Source organism: Takifugu rubripes, chromosome 7, assembly GCF_901000725.2.
Source record: "Takifugu rubripes chromosome 7, fTakRub1.2, whole genome shotgun sequence".
Classification (NCBI taxonomy): domain Eukaryota; kingdom Metazoa; phylum Chordata; class Actinopteri; order Tetraodontiformes; family Tetraodontidae; genus Takifugu; species Takifugu rubripes.
In genome coordinates this window covers 15,602,315-15,612,325 of record NC_042291.1, presented here as the reverse complement: position 1 = coordinate 15,612,325, position 10,011 = coordinate 15,602,315, and the positions used below count along the sequence as shown (strand labels likewise).

General features: G+C 45.3%; 1 protein-coding gene across 2 annotated transcripts; it reads left to right on the top strand.

Annotated features, from left to right (window-relative positions):
- The first annotated feature begins 4,621 nt into the window (after positions 1–4,621).
- LOC115250372 (U4/U6 small nuclear ribonucleoprotein Prp3-like) lies at positions 4,622–9,985 on the top strand. 2 transcript variants are annotated; one of them, XM_029838654.1, is made up of 17 exons: positions 4,622–4,812; positions 5,161–5,314; positions 5,691–5,821; positions 5,989–6,156; positions 6,230–6,301; positions 6,412–6,635; positions 6,715–6,833; positions 6,914–7,101; positions 7,193–7,359; positions 7,857–7,936; positions 8,024–8,167; positions 8,254–8,353; positions 8,455–8,568; positions 8,647–8,765; positions 9,024–9,101; positions 9,187–9,242; positions 9,352–9,985. In XM_029838654.1, exons 2-17 carry the CDS (start codon positions 5,170–5,172, stop codon positions 9,499–9,501), a joined length of 2,055 nt encoding a protein of 684 aa, XP_029694514.1. In that variant the 5' UTR covers positions 4,622–4,812; positions 5,161–5,169; the 3' UTR covers positions 9,502–9,985. The 2 variants fall into 2 exon arrangements, with proteins under 2 accessions (XP_029694514.1, XP_029694513.1); XM_029838653.1 differs by having other exon boundaries at positions 6,703–6,833.
- Positions 9,986–10,011: the final 26 nt, after the last annotated feature.

Genomic DNA, 10,011 nt, shown 5'->3' with positions numbered 1-10,011 from the left:
GCACATGTGCGCCGAGGGGCAGGAGAGTAGTGAATTTGGGGAGGGTGTGGTCTGATTCCTCCTCGCTCAGACGGGATGAAATCACCCGTGCCACATACGCACAGTTCTAATAACACCCCGGCGCGTCCGTGCCACTCCCCTGCGCATGCTCTGACGCACCGGTTTCGTGATGGGCCCATCTCTGACACACTGACTGCGCTGCGTTACAACAACAGAAGCCCCTCCCCCCTCCCTCCCTCTGTCTCCCTCGGCCCCCCCTTGTATCCATGCAGTTTTTAGCAGCCCTTGCCCGGATCCCCCATCTCTTCTGCCCCCTCCTCCCTCCTCTGGAGGATGGAAATGAGGATGAGGGGCAAGAGGAAAACAACATCACACTGAAGAGGATGACGCGTGGAGGGGCAGTTAGTTTTAAGAAGAGGGGGATCCATGTTTTTCCTCTTGATGTGCCTATGCTGACATTTCTCTTCACCTCCTCCAACCACGTGCGCTCAGTTTCCTGCTCCTTCACGTTTAAGACAAAGTTTCCGCTCGGCTAATTGGGAATAGTATCCCCATTGTCCTGACTTTGTCAGGCGCTGTCCAAAAAAAAGCATGTGTCCGTTTAATCCAGCATGTGTGCGCGCGACAATCGGATTGCACGTAATTAACTTACCGCCCCTCCGAGTCCTCGCCGCGCGGGCTTTAATTGCGGCTCCACTTCCTTCATTTGCCCTGACAGGTTGGTGATTTGAGGCTGTCTGCTGGGTGGCTCTGGGAGCGCGGACGGGACCGACACAATGAGGTAGTTATTCACTTATTCCAGCCTCCCCTCCCCCCATAACTCTCCCAGTCAAACTCACGTGAGGTGAGGCTGCGCTGTGACTTTACACACACACACACACACACACACACACGCTCTTACTCACGCACCTCAGGGGGTTTTGGAACCAACTAGTGCCAAAACAGCCTGGATGCTCATTAAAACGGCCCTTTGATGCAATCAGGGCTACTACTGAGCAGCCTTGGTGGCAGAATGCTGGAGAGGTGCAGGATGACCTCCATCGGGGGTCCCTGCGACCGAAGGGGGGGGGGGTAAACAAGGAGCCACAAGGACTTTGTTCTCAAGGACGCACGTGCTTGTAACTCCTGACATTGTGCGTGATATTTGGGACACACCCGAGCCACAGGCGAATAACATCCTTATCTGTTTCTTTGGCCTGAATGTGCTCTCGGTGGGGGGGGCTGCCCAGGAGGAACGCTACTCCACTGTTGTTCAGGAGCACCATAGAGAGGAAACACCATGTGTATGGGCTGAGCTACTGAAGGGGTTCTGAATGAGAGAGCACATGCAAGATTACACTCTTGCTGGACAACTGGGGATTTGGTATCTGCACGTGCGCTCTGATACCGATACGCACGTCGAGGCCCCGGCAGCTCATGTGTGAAGTCCCGGGAGATTTTTATCTTCCGAGGTGATTTACTGTCCCTGTCAGATACAGTGAAAAAAAAAACAAAGTAAAATCTGGGTCGACGTGATTAAATATAACATAACCAAACACTTGATGAATCAAAAAGCTGGTTGATGGAACGAGGGGAACATCCAGAGTCATAAATTATGCAATTACGTAATATTAATAGCAGTGCGACAGCACACACAAACGTTCTCGGCTGAAGTCGCAGCGTCCAACGCGTTTAACAAATGAAAGGGGACACTTGAGACGGCCGTGATTGTTTGGAATTCGCTCGTATGCTCATTTGTCCAACGTTTCGTACATTAATCCCCTCAAGGCGGCCATGATGCTGCTTTACTGTGCATGTGTTTGTTTGTGTTCAACAGACCAGCGAAAAACACAGGGGGAGTACAGGCACGTGTGTGTGTGTGTGTGTGTGTGTGTGTGTGTGTGTGTGTGTGTGTGTGTGTGTGCTGGGCTGGTACAGCGAAGTGATGGTATTGTTACATTATGTGCTGAGGTGTCATTACATAATAGAGCTGGTATTGGGGGTGGGGGGCGTGCATGTGAGGTACCAACGTGGAGTTCAGGGTGTGAATCTGAATGAGCGTGTGTTTGCAGCCCCGTGTTTATGAGAACGCTTAATAGGAATTGATTCTGAAAGCTGTGAGGGTTGCTGTGTATTCTCCTCCCGTCTGAGCCGTCGTCTGTGATATTGGGATATTTTGATATTTTCAAGCACATTTTAAACAGTATCGATGTTATATGTGCTGCTGTGTTTATGTTATTATGCAGTGCTAGACGTTCAGTTTACTCACACATACACACATGCACAAGATTTTAGAATTTAGAAAGGATTTGGTAAACATGATGATAAAATAGAAGATTCAAAGTAATCTTTAAAACAAGCAGGTCAATAATCTACCTATATAATAGATGTTTCTACACCTTAAAGCTTCGACCTTTGTCTTTTCCCCCCAGTATAGGTTTTAAGGATTTGAAGACAGAGTTGCTTCTTTTTCTTTTTGTCAAATAAGCCACAAAAAGGCCACAGGGGAAAGTGGATCCCAACATACACAAAGAGGCTTGGTGTGCTGGAAAAAGCTCACATTTCACAACATCACAATCCTTTATACTGTGGCGTTAAGTGATAGGTTTGAATTGAGCAGCTCTGCTCCCCCTGGGCAGTGAGCCGAGGTGTCGTAATCTGTGCGCATCAGTTTCAGACATATTTGGGCTACAGCAGCAGGTAAACAAGTGAAAAACAGCACCTCAAATGTACATTAGGATGGCTGTGTAATCAATGGATGATGATGGTGATGGTGATGGTGATGATGATGATGATGGCGAGGATGATGATGGCGAGGATGCACATGCACTAGGAACAGGATCTGCGCCACTCTGCGACATGCGCTAACACGCTAGCATTTGTTTTGTTTTCACCTGGTAAATAAATGATGACGCGCGGTGGTGGAATAAGTATTCTGCCCTTTTACTCATGTGAAAGTAGCGCAAGTACAGCGATGCAAAAGTTCTATATTACAAGTTAGAGTCCTACATCAACACCCCTCACTCTGTAAAGTGCAGGAGGCATCTACACTTCTGGTGAGATCAACTTCACCCACAGTAAAAAGACCATAGAATGAAAAAAATAATATAACAAGGTAAGTTATTGAAAACAAGACACTTGAATTTCTCTGCCTCTGCAAACAGTTACAATTTCTATGGCTTGTAAAGATTATTTAACTGTATTTATAGTCCATTTTTTCATGTGTTGCTCTAATTTGAGGCTTCAAATGGAAGACAGGGTTATAAACTTAAGAGCACATCTAACACTTCCAAAGCGTCTCTTTGGGATAATTTTGCCAGCCAGGAGGAGGCTCAGTATAGTGTTGGCAATTCCATCCCAAGCAGCAGTCGTCTTTATTAACTCCAATATCCTGTTTGAACAAACAGGACAAAATTGATCAATGTGGAGTCATATAAAGCATCGAAAGCACCCCCCAAACCAAAACATTTAATGATAATTTGCAGTTTAATAAATATAGATTATATATTTAATGTTTTGCTCGCTATTGGTCCATCCCATGATGAGGTCATGAGGTCATTTGGTAACTTCTGGGAGCGTCAGTAGCGACTTTCCTTATGGAGGAGATTTCATTTGGGTCGATCGTATGTCTGAGGAGGCAGGTTGTCTTCTAACTCGTGAGGTAGCAATATTGTGACTCCAAGGGTCCGGAACGCAGCCCTGAACACACTTTACGTGTTTTTGCATGATATCCATGAACTCCTGTGTTGTTAATAAAAGAGAAAAGAAATGTCCCCTTTGTCACTGTGTCGAATACGGAACTTTTTGGGTGCATGACTGCATGATCTTTTCTTCCTCTTCTACATTCGGGTGAAGGGGGAAAGATCGTGTCAGGGCAACCCTGACACGATGTCTGGCAAATGATCTGCTGATTGAATACAGTTCAACCCGGCAACGATTTACTGTAAATGGCACTGGAGCACAGTGAGTCAAAAGATGGAGTGGTGGATTGTTGGGGGAGGTGGGGGCTGTGGGGGCTGTGGGGGGGTGATGGCAGACTGGTAAAGCCTCAGGCACTGGTTTGTGTTCGTGCTCACGCTACTACAAATGCACTCCGATGACCCACATCACGCAACATTGGAGAAAAAAAAATTAAGGGAGGCTCTTAACATAGTTAGCATAGGAAATCCCCCTTCCACCACAAAGGCACTGGTTTAAAGACTACTTTGGATTAGTGAGTGAGTTTTAATTGAATTGCATTTCCTGCCATAACTGGGATAAAAAGCGGTTTATTAACATCCAGTGAAATGTATTTTTCCAGAACTAATTCAAATGAATTTTCGCCCATAACTTGGCCAACAAATCTGTTTATTAACATTATTTATAGGGTGTTTTGACCTGTTATTCTAAGTACAAACTGAAATAAAAGCCATTTTCTATGCCTCCTGATCTCCCCAGGGTGTCTAAACATGTAAATATATTTTTTACAAAAATACATGTGTTGTGTTGGATAATGTTTAGTCTTTTGTTTAAATTAAAGACAGTATATCAACTATAAAAGAATACACTATAGCAAAATCTACTCGTTCCAAGTAGAGCATGCAGTTCTTCCTATTGTTGCTAGGTGGCGACAACGAGCAATTACGTTTCTGTCCGGAAAGAGGTCACGAGGAAGAAACAGTTACCATTTCCTCTTCCGGGTTTTAGATTAGCAACGTTGTCTGCACGGCGTAACTAGAAAGAAAGTTTTGTAAAAACAACAATCAGGCTGAGTGGATTAAGTTTGAACACAATAATTTTTGTTTGACGTCTTGAGCATTGGTAGCCAGACAAAAGAATAAGCAGAATCTAAAGGTTTGTATGCTTAGAAGGCCACACGTTTCCCGAATGCTTGTAGCTCGTTGATTGCGGTATGCTAAGAAAATTAGCGGGCAGTATAAAGATTAAACTAGGCACCGTGGTCACGGGGAATGCTATTGTAATTTAAAACATTATACTGTTCGGGGTTGCAAGTGTTACGTTCTCGGTGTTATGTGGGACTACGCAGCTATTTTGGACACATAGTGATTTATATTGTTTGTGAAGTTTCTGGGATTCTGATGCTTCTGACTGAATGAGAGCGGGCTTCAGCCATGGAATGGTGCTCTGGAAAATGTGAAGAATTGGAACCATCATGTATCATATGTCTTTTGACTCTTTGAGGTTTGGACTATGTCGCTGAATAAACGGGAGGTGGAGGAGTTAAAACCATGGGTGGAGCGTACTGTAAAGAAGGTGCTGGGATTCTCAGAGCCAACGGTGGTAACAGCAGCTTTGCACTGTGTTGGCAAGGGCCTGGACAAACGGAAGACTATAGGTAAATATGAACAACCCAAGACTCGAGTGTTAGCCTGTCACAAGTGCTTCTGTGAATGGGAAATGTGTTCGTAAATATAGTCCTTGGTTTTATTCAGTCATATTTGTTATCTTTCTTGCCCACACATCCTCAGTATCTTTAACATTCGTGACAAGTCTGGTGTAATCCCAAGGAGATCATCTTGAGTTTGTGCATATGTAAAAAGGGGGTTTTACTAAGCAGGGAATCAAAACCAAGCTTCATTAAACAGTTTAATTGTGGTTTTATGTTGAGTAATCTAGTTGGCAGCACACAATTATTCTTTGTTTTTTTCTAAAACTTTGAAATGTTTTTATTGTGACACTGGCAACAAGTCTGAACATTTCTGTCTTTAAAGACCAGCTGCGTCCTTTTCTCGATGACTCTGCTGGAGGGTTTGTCGAGCGTCTTTTTGAAGCCGTCGAGGAAAGCCGCAGTTCCCGTAGCAACAAAGATGGAGGAGAAAGGATCCGTAAGAGAGACCTTAAGGTAAGCATTTGTATGCCACTGAAAACTCAATATAAAGACCATAAGGTAAATTATGGGTTAACTGTAGCCTCTTGTCAGGAAAGTGTTGCTTATAATGATCGATTATAATGAGTGAATAGAAATGCTTAATGTAATTATGTGTTTCTATTTGTCTGACTGGTTTTTAGGATGCTTTTGGTGAAGAAACTGAAACTGTTACCATGCGAGAAGCTCGGGGGCCAGGAGATGGAGTCACTGCCAAGAAGAAACGGGTCCCTCATTTTGAGGAAGTAGACGAGCCCGAGGTCATACCCGGACCCCCAACAGAGAGCCCTGGCATGCTCACCAAACTGCAGGCATGGGATAATATCTGTGTTTGTTTCTGTGATGAACATTCTACAGCTTCTAATATGTTCTTTCTGTCACCAGATTAAACAGATGATGGAGGCTGCCACAAAACAGATAGAAGAGAGGAAGAAACAACTGACCTTTTCTTCTTCGGTGACGTCTCCCTCAATAATTGTTAAATGTCAACATTTCCAGGGTGTTTATTTAAGTAACAAATATCCTTTTCCTTGTCGGACCGGCGGCTGCCTTCTCCAACACAATAGTCCCAAACCGGTGGAGCTGCAGGCGGTGCCTCTTCCATCGCCCCCTCCAAGGCCGCCAGCTTCATGAATGACGCCATCGAGAAGGCCCGCAAGGCTGCGGAGCTGCAGGCCCGCATACAGTCCCAGTTATCCATGAAACCCGGCATCCTCGGAGCTTTGGGAAACACTGGGCCTCACAACCTCGTGGCGCTAGCTAATCTACATGCTATGGGAATTGCCCCCCCGTAAGTAACGTCTCAGTAGAAAGAACTTTTAAGGGAACGACAGTAAACACGGTGTTTTCAATTTAAGCGTTTTTAATAGGAAAGTCGAAGCCAAAGAGGTGACCAAGCCAACGCCTCTTATTCTGGATGACAAGGGAAGAACTGTAGATGCCACTGGCAAAGAAATTGAGCTGACACACCGCATGCCCACACTGAAAGGTACCCTGACCTCATTCAACCTGCGTTCTTGTTCCGGTGACGACGGCGTTTCACACCTGTGCCCATCTGCGTCCCTGTAGCGAACATTCGTGCTGTAAAAAGAGAGCAGTTCCGTCAGCAGCTGAAGGAGAAACCGGGGGAAGACTTGGAATCCACGTCCTACTTCGACAACCGCGTGACTCTCAATCAAGCCCAACGTCCTCGCAAAGGCTTCAAATTCCACGAGCAGGGGCGCTTTGAGAAGATCGCCCAGAGAATTAGAACCAAGGTTGTGTTATCCCCGTGATATGATGTTACCTCAGTTGACTGAATCTTCTGCTACAAAGGAACTTTTATTCATGGATTCTGGTGTCAAACAGGCTCAGCTCGAGAGGTTACAGAATGAGATTTCCCAGGCAGCCAAGAAGACTGGCATCCACGCGTCGACAAAGCTGGCGCTGATCGCTCCGAAGAAGGAAATCGAAGATGGTGAAATTCCCAACGTGGAGTGGTGGGACTCCTTCATCCTACCGTCATACATTAACTTGTAAGAAAATACACAGAAGCCCTTCACTTCTATACCTGTATTACCACTTATTGCCCTTAATGGGTGGCTATTGTCCTACTTTATCACAATTTATAGTGGGTCACATGTGGAAAACTTACTTGTGGATAAAACCCTAAATATTTAAAACATTTTGACTTACATAGGTAGCAATTGTTTTGATGCAATGCATTCTGGGACGTGGCAAAAATTGAGTCTCAGCCTAGGAGAAAAAGACAAGAAAAAGATTTAAAAAAAAAAAAATAATGTGCAGATTATAAAAAGATGTGGCCGAGACTGGATTGATCGTTGAGTGATTACCCAGAATGCACTGCGACATTAACAATATGACGTAAAATCATCACATTTTAATGAAAAGGTAGCCTATTATTTTTCAAGTTCACTTTTATTTACAGCTGAAACAGATGTTTATCATAAAGAGCTTACGAGTCGGGGAGAGCTGTTTCTCGCTTTCAACATTTTAATTTTCTCTTTTATAGAGCAGAAACAAATTTCGATGAGGTGGAGTTATTTGGTGTGACCAACCTGGTGGAGCACCCTGCACAAATTAGACCTCCTGGTGAGTCAACGTTAAATCTTTATGATCAGGGTGCCTACAAACCACATCGTACTCGAAAGGTAACGAGATTATTTACGACTGTTGTAGTTGACACGAATAAACAAGTAACGCTGGGAGTTTACCTGACGAAGAAGGAACAGAAGAAACTGAGAAGACAAACGCGAAGAGAGGCACAAAAAGAAGTACAGGAGAAAGTCCGTTTGGGGCTGATGCCTCCACCAGAACCTAAAGGTATCCCCGGATGAAGGATTTGCCATTAATTACGCCATGGTCGCCATTTTAGATGGACGTAACCGATGTTTGCTTGTCTCCTCCAGTGCGTATCTCCAATCTGATGAGAGTGTTGGGGACAGAGGCCGTTCAGGACCCCACCAAGGTGGAGGCTCACGTCAGAGCGCAGATGGCCAAGAGACAGAAGTAAGAATCCGACTCCCTCCGTCTTTCTGTCCCCTCCTCGCGTCCTGCGCTGATCTGAGACCTGGCCTGTAGCTCTCAACCTTCCTGTCCTCCGTTCACAGGGCTCACGAGGAAGCCAACGCAGCCCGCAAGCTCACAGCAGAGCAAAGGAAAGAGAAGAAGGTGAAGAAGATAAAGGAGGACCTCTCTGACGGCGTGCACATTGCCGTGTACAGGTGTGTGATGGTGGAAAGGGCGCAGGAAACAGGAAGTGAAGCCTGCCTGGTTCAAACAAATCCCGTTTCCTCATACAGGATTCGCAACCTGCAGAATCCGGCTAAGAAGTTTAAGGTGGAGGCCAACGCGAACCAGCTGTACCTGTCAGGAACGGTGGTTTTGCATAAAGATGTCAACCTAGTCGTGGTGGAGGGAGGTAGGCCTCAACCTTTATGGACTAGACCTTTGTGTTCCAGGAAACATCATAGCTTAAATAAATCTGCTGACTACATCTATGGTCAGAAACAACTGAAAACTATGAAGGGGACGAGGAGAAGCTTTTATATATGCTAAAAAAAAAAAACCAGTTTAGATGATACCATTGTAGATTTCACTAACCAGTCTTACCTGTCTACCCTTACTAATCCTGTGATGCACAACTTATAGATTCGTTTATACGCTCCCAATTTTTTAGGGCCCAAATCTCAGAAAAAGTTCAAGAGGCTGATGCTGCACCGAATCGAATGGGTGGAACACAGCAGTAAAAGAGACGGTAAGACCCCCCCCCCGCACGCCGCAGCCTTGTGCCAAGTGTTGTACCTCTGTGTTGTTTGATGGATGCTTTTACCTGCTCCCAGATCCAGATAATGACGATGACACGAAGAGGAACAACAAATGCTGGTTGGTTTGGGAGGTGAGACAAACGTCTGCTTTTGCTACGTCCTGCTGCTCTTCACAGTCCCGCTAACACGGATTGTGTTTTCACCTACTAGCAATGATAAAAGCTGTCATTTGTTCTCCAGGGGACAGCTAAAGAACGTAGTTATGGGGATATGAAATTCAAGCAGTGTCCCACGGAGAGTATGGCCCGAGAACACTTCAAGAAGCACGGCACAGAACACTACTGGGACCTGGCTCTCAGCCTGAGCGTACTGGAAACCTCAGATGACTGAAACCCGCTTGGGACCGCGACGCTGCTCCCACCCACTTCGTGACAGCCGATATTCCCATACTGCTGCCTTTGACCGGGCACAGAAACGCGTTTCACCAATAGACTGGAGTGTAAAAGTGGCTAAACAATAAACCTGTGTGGGTTTGTGCAAGATTAAGGGACAGACTGTGTGTGTAACTGTGTGTTCCTGCACCTGGCCCTGGGTTTGGCTGTTCAGTCAATGTGACTGACTTTACTGTGATGGAGATCTTCTTTTATTGCCTCCCCCTCCAAACATGTCATGTGGGAAACCCACTAATAATTAGCGAACCTGCCATCTTAAGCCAAACATGTCCAATAAACCTGTAATTGTAGAACACTGGTAAATGACTGTTGTAATTGCAGGTGGATTTTTTTCTCAAGCAACTTCTTGTTTGGAGTCTAGTTTTATTTGCTCATCATTAGCTAACGTTACGGTTTCCGCCTTAAATAAACAAGTCAACCGATTTGTGTGGTTTATTTCACTTTGCTC